Source organism: Cydia amplana, chromosome 7, assembly GCF_948474715.1.
Source record: "Cydia amplana chromosome 7, ilCydAmpl1.1, whole genome shotgun sequence".
In the NCBI taxonomy this organism is placed as follows: domain Eukaryota; kingdom Metazoa; phylum Arthropoda; class Insecta; order Lepidoptera; family Tortricidae; genus Cydia; species Cydia amplana.
The window spans coordinates 8071439-8087489 of NC_086075.1; the positions used below are offsets into that span (position 1 = coordinate 8071439).

General features: G+C 35.5%; 1 protein-coding gene and 1 long non-coding RNA gene across 2 annotated transcripts in view; both read right to left on the reverse strand.

Annotated features, from left to right (window-relative positions):
* Positions 1-16051, reverse strand: part of LOC134649675 (uncharacterized) — a 198634-nt gene that overhangs the window by 164058 nt on the left and 18525 nt on the right. The window lies entirely within an intron of this gene.
* LOC134649446 (uncharacterized) lies at positions 1060-3132 on the reverse strand. Its single transcript, XM_063504199.1, has 2 exons — positions 2945-3132; positions 1060-2864 (listed from the first exon to the last, which is right to left on the reverse strand). The coding sequence occupies exon 2, from the start codon at positions 2767-2769 to the stop codon at positions 1621-1623; it is 1149 nt and encodes a 382-aa protein (XP_063360269.1). The 5' UTR covers positions 2770-2864; positions 2945-3132; the 3' UTR covers positions 1060-1620.

The window sequence follows — 16051 nt, forward strand, 5'->3', positions numbered from 1 at the left end:
TGAAAAATAGGCTACGGGTTTTTCTTTACCATCAGGCTGTATTTGTTTTAAAATTGCACCGACGCCTTCTAATGAAGCATCTGTGTAAATTTGTATCGGCAAATTTTCATCGAATATTTCCAAAACTGGTTGAGAACATAAGAGATTCTTTATCTTTTCAAATGCATCTTGGCATTCAGCGGTCCATATGAATTTCTGGTTCTTTCTTAATAGATTATGCAATGGGTCTAGTATTATTGCACTCTTCGGAATATACTCATGGTAAAAGTTAATTTTCCCTAGGAACTGTCTTATATTTTTCTGCGTTCTAGGAATAGGGAAATTCTTTATTGAGGTCAAGTTATCTTTCAATGGCTTAACTGAATTGTTTTGTATTATATGACCCAAATATTTTACTAAGTCAGATGCAAATGTGCACTTCGTAAATTTTAATCTGAAGCCCTCCGTCTTGATTGCTTCCAGCAACTTTGTTAAATGTTCAATGTGTTCGGTGAACGTTCTGGAAAATATAAGGATATCATCAATGTAATTAACTGCAAAGTCCGTAAGCTTATATTTCCTCAATATGTTGCTTAAAATTCTTTGGAAGATTGCTGGCGAGGTCTTCAACCCAAAAGGCAGGCAGGTCCATTGAAAGTGTCCATCCTGGGTTACAAATCCTGTTTTCTTTCTGTCCTCAATCCGTAAAGGAATAGACCAAAACGCTGAGTTGATATCAAGTGTCGAAAAAAATTTACAATTCCTAGTCTTCGTCATAAGGTCTTCGATCAGTGGGAAGGGCTGAGCTTGTGGTACTACTATTTTATTTAAGTCCCTAAAGTCAATACATAATCTTGATTTTTTATTCTCCTCTCTTTTAAATGCCAATGTGACCGGTGCAGCAAATGGACTATAGGATTCCTCTATTAACTTATTATCTAGTAACTTTCCAATTTGCTCTTCTATCTCTTTTTTATCTTCCATGGTACATCTGTATGGCCTCTTGCTGCAATATTTATCCACCAACAAGTCTATTCTGGCTTCATACCCATTGACAGTCCCAACATCATATTTATGCCTTGCAAACATTATATTTATATTTATTGATCAATGTATTTATTTCAGACTGTTGCTCCTTGTTCAAATGATCAATTTTTATCTTAAAATCCTCCTCCTTTATATGCTCATTAAAATTGACATAATATTCTTTTGTTGTGTTCTCATCATTCCCAGGAACTTTTGATTGGTTATGATTTATTTCTTCATTTGAGACTTCCACTTTCTCATTATCTTTTATGTTTGTACCCAGTACCTGATGTATATCCAAATTCTCATCTTGAGTTAATCGGAATATTTTTATTAGGTCCAAGCCAATCAGAAAATCATGCTTGAAATATTGTTCATCCACAATGGATATATCAACATTCTCTTCTTTGTTAAAGATTTTTATTTTTAGGTTGGTCAAACCGTCAGTTTTTTTAACACCACCAACTGTTACTAAATTTTCTTCATTTAATTCGTTTCCTCTCCCTTTTAGGCTTAAGAGCTTAGAATTTATAATGGAAACAACTGAGCCTGGGTCATAGACTGCATTTATCAGATGTTTATCATTAATTAGTAATTTGACCTTTATCAGTGGTGTTAGTATTCGTTTTTTGGAACTGATTCATTTAACTCTGCTTCTATCAATGCATTATTAACATGTTTAATGAAGTTTTTCTTCACTTTGTCATCTTCTTTTGTACGAAACCAACATGCAGTCTCAGCGTGATAGCGGGTGCCTTTGTTTAACCCTTCACAAATTTTGCATGGCTTTAGTTCCTCATTCCTGAAATTTGTTCTTGAGGGTCCATATTTCTTCTTAAATATGTAGCTTTTTTTGGTAACCATATGCTCATACTTGCTTACTTCATTGAACAACTCAACTGTGTCCTTCAACGCTTCTCTATCAATTTTGTTTAATATGTACTCCGGCAAACCCACTGCGATAAGATCCACCAATGTACCAGAATCAATTGACTTCCTCATATTGAGTAAAAGCTTTTCCTTTTTTATAGCATAATCCAACAGTGAGCCATCCTTATATTTATACAGTAATGCATATGTAACTGGGCTCCACCCTTTGTTGACAAATGATTCACAAAATTTTTTCCTCCACTCAGACCATTCTGCATTCATAGTCAGTTTTACAATCATGGAACTGTACCAATCTGCACAACTTTTATCCATAAAGAGCCTAAGAACTTCTATCTTTTTTTCATCCGATATCTGGTAACGCTCACATTCCTTTTCAAAAATGTCCATCCATTGAGCTGCATTCGAATGTTTGCTAGTAAACTTCTCGATCACAAACTTATCCGCAATATTCTTCAAGCTCTGTTGTTTACTTTCCTGTGTACTTTCTATTAACTTTGCTAATAAGTTTTCTAAGGTATTGGCCCCTTTTGTGCCGGCAGCAGTGGGTGCGGTAGAAGCACATTGGTCCTGATTCAATTCTTCCAGGTATCTGTCTGCAAACTGCACATTACCGTCCTCATCCATATAAATTTGCTCTAGTTCCTCGGTTAGCGAGATCCAGATTCTCCTTGTCTGGTACCTTTTTGATAAACTATTCTTTACTTTACTATATGCCGCTGTTTTTATCAATTCTTTGTGATGACCAACTGACTGTAGTCCGTCCGGTAATGCATAACTCTTGTTGTCCTCGGTGGTTATTGAGGTTATACAACAGACATTTGTTTTTTCGTCACTTCCAGGTAGTATTGTGAATTCAAAACGAAGCTTCGTCATCTTTCTTCGAAACCCGTAACTAGAAATGTCGTTTTATAAGATGATTTCACTTTTGTTGATATGAATTGGACGAAAGAATAACTTCATGTGTTGCTCTGTAAACAAAGTTTTATTTTTTATACTACAAGATTTAATGTTAACCTACAATGTATGTACTATTACAAAAAATACCGACCTGTAAACAAAGAAACGACATTTAAAGTTTATTCCTGCTTTAGTCACTCCTTTCTCAATAACAAATAACAATTATAACGACGATTATTTAAAGCGGCATTGCAATCTCTCTAACCTCACTTTCCACCTTTGACGTATGACATGACATTGACAAGTCAAAGCAAAGTGTGGCCACATTTAAAAAGGTAAACGATATCGTTTATTTTTTTACATGTATCTACCTATTTCCGGAAATACAAGTGTAGGACATTACAAGAATTTTAAAGAATGGTCATAATAAGATGTGATTATAAACAAACAAACAGATATTAGACAACAGCCTGTAACAAGTTGCATGGTGTATAAATACCTAAATATAGACAGTACGAGTATGCACTCCGGCCAAACCACACGACGCTAACATGTTATTCCTGGGATACTCCGAAACTTTTAAAGGTATGTTGTGACGTAATACATATCTTGCATTAATGGAATCTGGGATACTACTGTATGAGAGTATGAGTGTCACCTTTGTGCTTTGTTTTATTTAGGTAAACAACCACAACCAAATAAGATGCAAATATCAACTTAAAATATAAACCTCGTAACTTAGTATCCATTCTCTGAGATACATCAATAATGGATCAATCTGTAAATGTATCTTTCTTTCCCAAGGGGAACTTTATTTATTCTGTAGAACTAGTACACAGCTATTAATTCTAGAAGTGTTTGCAACCTGCAGCATGACAGCGTTCAACAAGCCGAAACAAAAACAAGCACCCATCGGATTGGTATCGAAACTAATCACAACTTTCATTCAAAGGAGTTGAATGCAGTTCGAGGAACATTGCTGTTTTATTGAACGAGTACCGATACCGGATAACTTTGACTTGAAAAAACAAGTTTAATGTTTAAAACTGTTTCAGATTAAGTACCAGGAACAGGAAAGCTGCTCGGTACGGGTATAACTTTATACTAATCATACATGCTGAGGTTTACCGGAGAGGTCATCTGCATGCAGGTAATATTATACAACTACTTGTATATATTGACTATAAATATGTCGTTTTGTGTAGATAAGTATATGTCGCTGCGTTAAGCCGGAATACATTTGGACTTTGCTGCAATCGCTTTGCAATGGTAAAATTTTGAGTTGCATGTATATTTATAATATAATATATATGATCTGATTGACATGCACATGATAGACACATGTACCTTTGATACACCGCAACATGTATAGCCATCTTAATGCCACCGATAGACGAAGACCGAATTCGTGCGCAACTTCCAAACCTGAATAATTACTGCTTTCTTAGAGTTTGGGAGTGACAATGCGGTTACGAGGCGTAGGTTAGCGGAGTGAGTTAAGATACTCTGACGAACTAAAGTTGGTTCGAAACGAGTAAGGAACATTACATGCATTTGCCCTTACATATATTATTCATGGAAATTCAACCAAATTTTATGATATTGTATTAATTATATGAACGATTCAGCGAACCTAAATATCATGGTTATACGTATCAAAAACGAAATTATAAAATTCGATATAGAGGGACGCTTTATCGTATCATTACAGCTGATAAACGCAACCGGCAACACATCATAGAACAGCAGACAACGCACCGTGTAAGTACTATTAGATATCTAATTAAATGAATTAACGAGTCCTTTTTTACAGGAGTTTATAAAGTGCAATAAAGTCCACCCAGCAAAGTTAAAAATGTTGTCTAGTTTACAAAAGGTAAGCAATATTCTACTTACTTTATCATGCTGGTCATGGCAATCTGGAGTTTACTTGTTTGCTTAACTTTCATGTAAAAATATAATATTATAATGACTACGTTTTACGTGCTTAACTTACGTGTTTAAGTTGGGTACCTAAATATTAACGCGAAAATAAATAAAAAAGTTCAGTAACATTTCCCAATTGTTTTTCCGTAATAATAGTCCCAAACGATACAAGCTAATGGCATAATGGCACGGGCGAACGTCAAGTCAAATACGGCTTCACAAGAAAATCGCGGCACGCGCCCGGCGGCCAATCAAAACGGATTAGCAGTTAATTGTGAGGTCGCGGATGCTTGCTGGTTGCCTAATTAACCTTTGTGGTCCTTTTGGTAGGCTTGCCACACCACGACCCTAACACATTCACAATATTAAGATAATTATTTTCAAGCACAAGCAAAACCTTCCTGGAATACGTTAACCATTTCCGGTAATTACCCAATTGGGTAACCTGTTTAGTTAAAATTACTAAAATATATTTAGCTGTTTCCCGAAAGCTAAAGACATTGAAGCCTTGTTCGAGATTCATCTACGTACATCTTTGCTTCATAGTTTCTTCTTATAAGTAATGGCTATGAATTTTAATATTCTTTAGCTCTTCATTGTCAGAAAAATATCCTAACTAAAAATGATTCAGCGCCATTAATGTTGAAGCAAGCAATCGAAAAGTATTTATTATATCTATTTAGACTTACAGAAGGATGTCTTCTCGCATTAAATAACCATTTGTCTAGTAAAAATTGGTTACCGTTCCATAAAGTAGAATATAGTAGTAGTTGAATGATTATCGTTAATGATAAATAAATTGGTTAAATAATTTGTTTACGGCCCAATTTGTTTCAAGTTTCAAGCATACTTACTTATTTACAAATACTGAAACAATTTATGAATTATAAAGACTTCTACATACATTACATATATTATATACCTATTAGAGTCTGTGCGGAAAGAGAAGAGTCGTGGGATTTAAGGGCGCGCCAGTGCTATTTTATGGTTTTTGCTATGCTGACAACACTGGTCACGTGATTATAGTACGATACTAAAGGTCATGATACTTGAATCCCTTTGTTCCGGAATTTTGCCACGGCTTACTAAAAGGAGCCTGGTGGAGGTGTCGGCTCATCAACTTAAAGCGCACGCACTAGTTTTCTTCTACCCTCTTCTTATTTTTATTTTTAAATAAACTCTTGTGAAACTCTTGAAATTGAAATTGAATTGTTTTAATGTCTCAGATACTAAAGTGACAGTGCGATTGACGAAACTACTAACACTAGTTAAGAATCTGCCCAATACAACTGTCATTTTAGTACCAAACAAGATAGTCTCATTTAAGTATGTACTGCCTAATCTGTGTAGTCCAACAGTTATTTTAATACAAAACCGGGTAGATCGGGTAGAAATTGGGCAATACGACTGTAACTTTACTATCTGGGATATAAAAATAGTGCATAAGTAGATATGCCTTATATTGTGATATGTCCGGTTCTCTCATCTCACGATATTTTACTTCGCCGAAAAGTCACTGCTAAATACGAAATAGGTATAATTTTGTAACTAACAGAACCTAGTAAACGAACTTACAAATAAATAAAAGTTTTATTCTTTGTAATCGAAGTCCGAATTATTCAATGTCACTTATGTTTGAGCTAGCGTCATCAGAACAACCAGGGAGACTCATAGAACTATCTTCATCTGAATTGGATGTGCTTGAATCCGGCACGTAGATTACAAACTCTTGCATATCACCAACTTAGTGGTCTTTTATTCGAGATACCGTAAGTACTTTTACTCAATCCTGAAAAAAAATTACATATAAATATGCATAAAATGGCAAGTATCAAGAATATTTATCAGTTATTTTCAAGATCATGAATGACCTGCGTATTTATGAAAATGAATATATTTTGAATGAATATACTTACCGATTATGTACTGGAGACAAGTTACTTAGGGGGCCTATTAAATAGGTAATTATTTAATATTAAATACAACATCAATACCCGTCAATAGCGGAAACAGGTTCCGCGACTTTTTGTAAGTCGATAGTCTGCTTTTAGCCGTTTTCTCCCCGCTGACAATACCGAACAATGTTAAATATAATTTTCCTTGATGGTTTTATGTACGTTTTATCGTGTTTTGAAAATATTTTATACAAAAAACTTGCGGTTTTTGTTAATAAAAATATACAATGACAGAAGTTTGTTTACTTTTTACAAGACAGCTGCCAAAGGTTTGATTGCCATATAAAATTGAAAATGTTAGTTCCCATTTCTGCCACGACTCTTCTCTTTCCGCACAGACTCTATCTACTCGAAACAAGCTACCAGCATCCAACAATAATGCGAACATGCTAGGTTTGAGCTTAATTAGTAGAAAATAGCTTTTTTCCAGAACAAAGTCATGAAACAATAGGGGAGCGTGCGTCTACGGGAATAATTGGCTGCAATCGTCTATTGCGTCCGAAGGCAGATAAAAATGTTTAAAAGCCAACTTGTCTGTGGAGCTCTTTTTGCATCGTTATATTGCACTGAATGGATTCTTTTCTTCGTTTAAGTTGGCAGTGAATTCAGCATTTACTTTCATACGTAAATATAAGTACCTACATTCAACGCTGTATTAATGTTTTCATCAAAAATCCCGTATAGGTATCAACGAGTGATCTACACTTGGACTAAGTGTAGTAAGTAGTTACTTATATGAATTACCTTCATCGACATTTTCCATCGAGTCACTTGGAACTAAAAACATTAAAAAAATAAAGTTACGGTTAGCCTAAACTTTTCCAGATTTGTTGCCAAAAATGCTAATATTCGCATTACTACTATAATGCGAATATTAGCATTGAATGAAGCAGGATCGTTGGCGATAGAGAAGCTACTCAAGATCAACACGAACATATACTAATTCTATTCAAACCAGCTTAAGCGCTGACTTGCAAACAAATTACATGTGGGTTGTATAATTTGTAGTTTAGAACTTAACATTGAACCGAAGTTGCACGCGCGGCACACAATTATGGTGCCGCTTGCATAGCTCTCTAACAATGGTCAGGACTCATGAAAGACCTGTACTCAACGTTTATGTTTCACATTAATATGTTACGTACCTGGTAAACTTATAGTTGCATGGACATTCATGCTGGATTTCAATTGTATTAAAACAAAGTCATAGTATAAGAAATTTACTATTTTACGATTAGCCAAACTAAGATTGATATGATTACCTACTACTGGATCTCATGTGCCGACATGATGTCTGCAACGATCGGTGTTCCTAGATCAAAGATAGAACTTGTTGGAGGCCATCTTATTTATTCGCCACTCTTTTATTACCGGCTTTATTTATCTCGAGTGTTTTATGTGTAATATATGCATACTGCTATAGATACTGAGATATTTACTATAAAGGATGAAGTTAATTCTTATAAAAGAATAAATAGATTTAATAACAGCAACTCCTTATACTTTTTTGTAAAAAATAAACATATTGTACTAATATTACAGTAAGGTTACTGTAAAAATTTATGCGAGTTTTAATATAAAATATTTCCTACATCTAACTATGACTACCTATATCATGTTTCCATCAGCTGAAGCTATCAATTCCTTCAAAACGCATTTGTTATTTTAAATCACCCGATACACAAAATGGATGACAATGTTGCAAAGCCATAAAGCTGGTTGTATTTGTGCACTTTCGTGTCCATTGCGACGACGAGTGCACCGTATTGTTTTCCGATCGCAGGCGACAGGAGATGGATTCCTGCTTCCGATCACATACAAACATTTGCGAACATATACAAGCACATTGCGGCTTGAATTTTTAGATTTTTCCTTCAGAAAACAGTGAGACATTTAGATATTTAACAACAGTATGGTTAGCGTTTCTAATCGATTACTTTGAACTATTTGACAGCCATGCTCTGTATTTTTTTGGCACCTTTACACATAATTATGTTATTTTACATATTGTGAGGATGATTCGCTCTTTCTATCGTTATCAAATCTAACTGGATCCATTGTACGGTGCAAGTTTCTAAATTTTACTCTAATATAAAATTTAAATAGGCACTTATCATAATCGAAATAACTCTACCTACTCTGATTTTACGGGGAAAACTCTCAGAATGAGGGTCGCGTGCCAAATTTTATACGATATTCCATAAATATGATAACGGAAGGAGTGTGCGAAAATGTCACGTTGCTTTCTATTACGAGGTAAGGGGTAACATATTTTTTGTCGAATGTTTTGATACGATTGTGTTTTTTCCATGGAGGCTCCACTAGGCGGGATTTGTACGGATTTAAGCTGCCAATCTCTACGCCGCAACCGCCTGAGGCAAGTGAATACTTCGACCGACCGGATAAAAAGGTTCTATTTATTCCTTGTTAACAGATTTCTAAAGAAATCTCTAAAAGGAAAAAGAACATATTATTTCTCTCATTACTGTTGTTAGGGCTAAAATATAAAGGAACGTTATATGAGCCTCATGTTGACTTATTTCTAATTTTTTCTCTTAATTTCGAAATCATTTTATTTCAGAGTGTTTAATTATGTCAAGAAATATTTCAATTATGTATACCACCAGAAGATAGAAAGTAAGAGAAACATGCACTGCGAGTTATGTCAAAATAAGATCAATGTGTAAAGTTCGAATGTTGCTCCAGGCTTGCATTTGCAAAAAGTAATTGAATTGCGGGAGCAAACTGTAACCAATAGGGACACAGGTGCTTATCATTGAACAAATTATGCAGGACCATATGGAGGGCTAATCCATCAACGATCAGGATCGTGTGCTGGCTTCCATTAATCATCCGCTATTGATTAATGTGTCTCTACACAAAGTAATTTACTCTACATCCACTCTAAATTGATGAACTGTGCCTTGCTTTTTCGACACATATTTATGCCCGTATAGTCTAATCAATTATCTCCCGTAAACTCCTGACAGGTACGTTCAATGCAAGTTTGTTTGAAGTAAAAGCATTTTAATCAGGAAAATCTGGAGTTACAAAACTGCTAAAAGATTGACAGTACCAATACGTGATTCAACCAGCTCGCTGCAGAAACTTTGCAGAATTCACTTCCGTTTGCTTTTGCGCATCTGAACAAAACAAAAAAAAACCTTGTTAGTCTCACATTCGACGTGATAGTTTGTGAATGCGACTGATTTTCACACAGCAATACCAAGCGTTAAAAAGTTTCTGAAGCGAGTTATTATAGCACTTCAATCATTTTAACATTCATGTCATTTTACGTCGGGGCTACTGGGATTTTATAAGGTGAAATCATAATAGTACGTACGATACAAGTGCGTAAAATAGATATCTACGGTTTTGTGCAACGGGCCCTTTAAGTATGTTAGTCTAATCATCATTTAAATGTAGGCTCGTATTCCGTAAATACCCTCATATCTCATTCTAAGCTCATGTAGGATATCATTTAAAAACTTTATTATTTGCTGAACAGTTGCCTAATTTCTAGACAAATTCATTGTTCCTGGCTTTGACCGAGCCGTCAGCAAATCCGTAGAATTCAGGACCCCGACAGCGATGATTCTGTAAAGGTCTCATCAAATAGTTATGCGCGGCATATTGCCGTTTGTGAATTCTACGGGCAGCGACCGTTATTAACCCGGGAAGTTGTTCCAATTGCTTGGATAATCAATCACTCAAATGAACCAGTATAACAGGGTATTTCTAGAAAAACATGGGTAGGTACATTTTATTTGAAAAATTATATAATTTCTTCTCAGAAGCTAAATACTACGGCGATTCCACTAAGAGGGAGGGTTTAGGTCAATTTTGTTATATTTACCATGATTTTCGTTACGACATTGATACTTAATATACTAACAGTGATTTTTATAATAATTGTCACTGTGACAAGGAACGAATTGGAAGTAAAATTCGTTCACTGTAAGTATTTATAATTCGATACATGACAATTTTGGGACGAAATGTCTCGCATGTGTCTGTTAAAAATTTGCAATTGAAATACCTTAAAGTACCTATAAGATTTAGTATAAGTTCACAGAGCGTGGTGACTGGTGACAGTTCTCCCCACAGTTGAGCGGTAAAAATCCTGACTGCGCTTTACTTTTAAAATTTGTTATAAAAGCGCTGGTGGCCTAGCGGTAAGAGCGTGCGACTTGCAATCCGGAGGTCGCGGGTTCAAACCCCGGGTCGTACCAATGAGTTTTTCGGAACTTATGTACGAAATATCATTTGATATTTACCAGTCGCTTTCGGTGAAGGAAAACATCGTGAGGAAACCGGACTAATCCCAATAAGGCCTTGTTTACCCTCTGGGTTAGAAGGTCAGATGGCAGTCGCTTTCGTAAGAACTAGTGCCTACGCCAATTCCTGGGATTAGTTGCCAAGCGGACCCCAGGCTCCCATGAGCCGTGGCAAAATGCCGGGACAAACGCGAGGATGATGATGTTATAAGTATTACTGTTGCGAAATTACTGCTGCGGCGTTGATTTCGCCGCTGTATCAATCAATTTCGAATTTGCGAACGTCATAGCCGCGGCGGTGACGCGGCGCCCAACGTCACTGTTTTTTTTAATCTTATTTATTTTATAAGCCATACATCTTATGATTAATTTATCAAGCAATTTTTGTCAAGGCTGCAGCACTAATGTGCCAGTTGCCTTCCGAACGTCACCTGTACCCACATTTTTTCTGGTACAGGACGCATTTTTTCGTGAGGTCACGTTACACTGGTTCGATTGAGTATTGAACTCGCCTACACGCGCGTGAGCAATGAGAACGCAATGCCAGGACATTAAGCCCGTGGCCGCATAATTAATATTGCAAATGTTGTTAGCAGTTACAGGTATTAACAAAGATTGCCCATTGTTTCGCAACATTTTGTTGTTATATTGAATGTTGTCGACATAAATGGAAAATCTTTAAGTGCTGGTCTCAACCACAATTGAATAACTTATCAATTGACACCTGTGAACTATAGAATTTCTCTTAGAATAAAATTTTGCTAACGGTTTAACGGTGACAGAATTTTGTGCAACCGACCCTTCGTCAAAAAATTATTAAATTTTATTTGGTACCAGATTATCCGCTAGTTATCTATAAAAAAAACTAGTAAGTAAGTAATAACGAGTGTCAATTTTTAAACAAATCCGCCTGTTACTGTCTGTACTACGCCACCTCGATTATTGCAAAGCGCTTTAAATACTTATACATTGAAAAAATATTTAATACAACCTAGGACCTAATCAGTAGATGGCTAAATGATCCTGTCAATATCATATTTGGTACTTTAAAATGTTACAATTCAAAGTTAGATAGGTAAAGCGTTTTAATATGTTCTGTCATTTTTATTCTTATATTTTATCCTAATGGTTTTTTTTTTATAAAAACATATCAATTAAAGCTAATAATGCAATAATTACACATTATGGGAACCATCATATACTAATGCTCTGCCGGTACCTGCTATAACTAAGAGGAAAATTACGAGATGAAAATAACAACTTTCTTATCCGCGCGGAACGGGTAAGTAATGGGGTGCTACGCGACCAGTATACGTCGTCACAGTAGACAAGTTGCTAACAGGGCCCGTTTCTCAAAATCTTTTAACTAGTTACACAAGTGGAAGTCCCTTTCTAACAAAAGCTGTCAAAAAGTGACATCCGCTTGTAATACAAGTTAGAAGCTTTTGAAAAACGGGCCCCAGTTAGCTTATGTAATAAATCGGACTTCTTCATTTGTCATGTGACGAACTCGACACATCTATCATCTCCCCGTGCACCATCGCTGTCAATGTCTCTTCCCTCTCCAAAATATACAGATCAGAAATTATTAAAAGTCTTTCGCACGCAAAACATACAAGGCAAAGATTGATACCATGTCTAAAAGTAGGCTGTTACTAAGCTATTTAATGGTATACATTTAAATTTACAACTGCTAAAGAAAATAATTAAGGTAAATTATTGTATAAGGTAGAGATATTCATCGGCTTTAATTCATTCATTTTTAATTGCATCATTCTGATTTTCGCCTCACGACGGCATATTTTGAATTTCACGGTGCATGCCTAGTTGTAATGCTATATAACTTCAAAGTAAATGGCCTGGTTTTTTAAATCAAAATGCTTTAAAAATGTTATTATGATTATTTGGTTACAATAAGGACATTAAGTATAGAGATCAAGTACTGTTTTTAATAGGTTTACTGCGGGGCGCCATAACATACCGCGCAATTCCTATTACCCACGTTGATATACAGCGGATAGATGCGCTCTCTGGGAACTAACTAGAAACTTGCATGCCGGTCTAGATTGATTTACGTCCGCACTGTACTCAAGCTGTATACTGTTGTTTCAAAATAAATAATAGGTTAGAAAAATATTGTCTTTAGCATTTTTTTAAAAACCTTTTCCATTTATTGTAGGCATGCTGATTTAAACAGCGTCCGTTAAAGTGCGATGCTTGTCGTAGGTGACTCATAAGGCCGATATGTGAAATGCATCCATCTTTTTAGGTAGACAATAGACTACATTTTTAGGAATAATTTAGTTTAGTACATAGGTACTATAGGTACTATGTATGTATAGACATATCATTACGATTTGTAGGTTTAAATTAAATATGTGTATGTGTAATTAAATATGTACTATAGTATATTGAGTATAATAACATTTAATGTCTCCCCTCCATTTATTAAGTCGCCTGATTTCAACTTCACGAAATTATAACTCGAGACGAAACTAGCAAGCAAAGCTAAGTAATATTCTCATAAAATAAGTATATTCCACTTATATTCAGTCTAATAAACTAAGTGTTCAAATTAAATTTACAAGCAGAATAATTTCGCTCCTTGAAATTGACGACTTTGACGATTCTTAAATTAAATTTAAAAAAAAACTCTCAGAAAAAATGGTATCTTGATATATAAGTAAATTACCGAATGGTGCTAATACACCTTGACTTGTAATAAATTGTGACATAGCTATCCATCATATTATAGGTACATAAAATTGAATGTACCTTCAGTACGTTGGTACAAATTACGCTACACCACCCATGACAATCAAAGGTCATTAGTTGTCCCATCCAGTAAATGCATTGCTGATCCCGGGCCTAGGTTGATGACCTATAAAAAGGCTTCATGTGTACGTGGAGTGGCTGGGACCCTCGGCAGCCTAGTCAATGCGGGCAACCGGATACCTGCTTACATCTAGATCTAGTATTAAAATATAAAAGGGTTTTTATAGGCACGCATAACCACAAGTTGTAGGTGAAACACAAAACACATTTTATTAATAAATAAATTGAATTTCTTTATTTAAATTATATCATACAAATTCTTGACAATATAGTCTTAATTGAACTAATATAATATGTTTGTATAAAAACCAACGCTTCCATTCCGAGTTTATTACGTAACAGGAAAGGTAAATATTTTTTTTCCGCGACAATAGATAACAGTCTTAACTGCCTGTGTTGTCGTACTTCTGGAAATAAGGTATTTATTTGCTACAGAAATTAATTGTATGAGTTTAATACACATTTCAAAGTGATCATAGTGGACATGTATTCAATAGGTACACAAAAGAATCTGTGCTCTTGAACTTTTACGCAAAAACCACAAACGACACAGCAAAGCGCGTGTCAAATACGTGCCTTCGACGTATTCATGAACACTGACAGCGCCAATTCTCATTAGAATTCTGAACCTCATTCCAGCAAGTGTGAAAGCTAAGCAGCGGTTACCAACAAATACCTCGTATCTTTTATTCACATGCCTGCAATCTCGACCTTATTTAGTGGGTTTTAAGTTGAATATAGGGAGAAATTAATGATGCAATACGAGTTTACGAGAGTTGTTTGTGGAGTAGAGGCAAGTGAAGTGACCCGTGGCCGGGTCGAGCTTTTGTTTTGACGTGCGCGAGAGGACAGACGTCGAAGCAGGCTTGTTTGAATGAAGCGTGCAGCTTTAATTAATGTAAACGAACACGGCACTAGTGCAATCTTAATGGAAACGGGAATAATATGAAGGGTGATAAGTGGGTTTGAGCCGATTGCAATTTATTTAATCCTTTTGACAACCTTTACATGTAAATTAAAAGTAATAAAAAAATGTAGGTACCTATTTGAGACTCACTAACAAAATTACGGACAAAAACAGCGTCCGTTAAATAACTATAATAAGGTAGGTATTAAACAACCTTTTATTTAGTTCATTCCATTTAGGTACCTATAGAATATCCCTTACAATGTTACTAATAATTTTGGATACCTAAATGATGAAGGCCTAGTCAATTAATGATAAAGGTAAATACTAAACTAAGAAATATTATTTAGGTTTAATAAAATATTATATAGGTACTTACATTGTTTGCCTTGCCTCCAAATCACATGACGTGATCATAATTTTCGCCTAATTGCTTAATGTTAAGTAAGCATATTGTGACTGGTCGTATGCCTATTACATTAACCTAATTTGTTCATTACAAAACACACAAACTAGAAAGAAATACCTTGAATACTAAAATCCCTTTCAGTCGCGTATTTCATGCATGATTCCAATGAATAATGTCACAATTACAACTTGAAGTGCACGTTTCGTATTTCATCACTTGTGGTTTCATTAAATATATAACCCACTATAAATTTTTTGCTATTTAGATTAATAACTTGCGTAAAATAACCATTACAAGTTGAAACTAACCCAAATATGTGAACTTTTGGCATTAGAATGACAGTGACATTGACAGCGTGACGTTCGGTCGTATTGAAGTCTGAACTCCTAGTACAGAGTTAATACAAACAGTCCAAAACGCCTAAGATTTTAAACTTCCCGCTATGTTTTGAGTATGTTTGCTACTAATAAACGTAAAATACTTCCACACAGGAGTGTTTTTCGGAAAGAGGCTAAAAGTATCTCAAAGTAAAATAACACTTGCAGGTTCGTGCGTGTAGAGGGGCCATAAAGCGTTCCCTTTTATTATAATTTAGTCTACTCAAACTGACTACCCGACTATTGCCTGTGAATGTGTGCGTAGACGTCATTGAGAATATCTCCGTCTTTCTCTAAGACGCAAGCGTGAAAGGGATAGATCTTGGTAGCATCGAACTTTACGACTTTTGACCTCTTCCTCGGTTATGGTAGCCTGGTACTTTTGGTAAACATTTGTCTTAATAAATCACTGGTCGTCGGTTGCATATCGCTAATAGGTACGGGGCAAATGACCTCTTCCTCAGTCATGGTATCCTGGTACTTTCTGATTAATGTTTGTCTCGTTATGTCGCCATTGTGTCGCCAGTATGTCGCCATTGTGTCGCCATTATGTCGCCGTTGTGTCGCCGTTA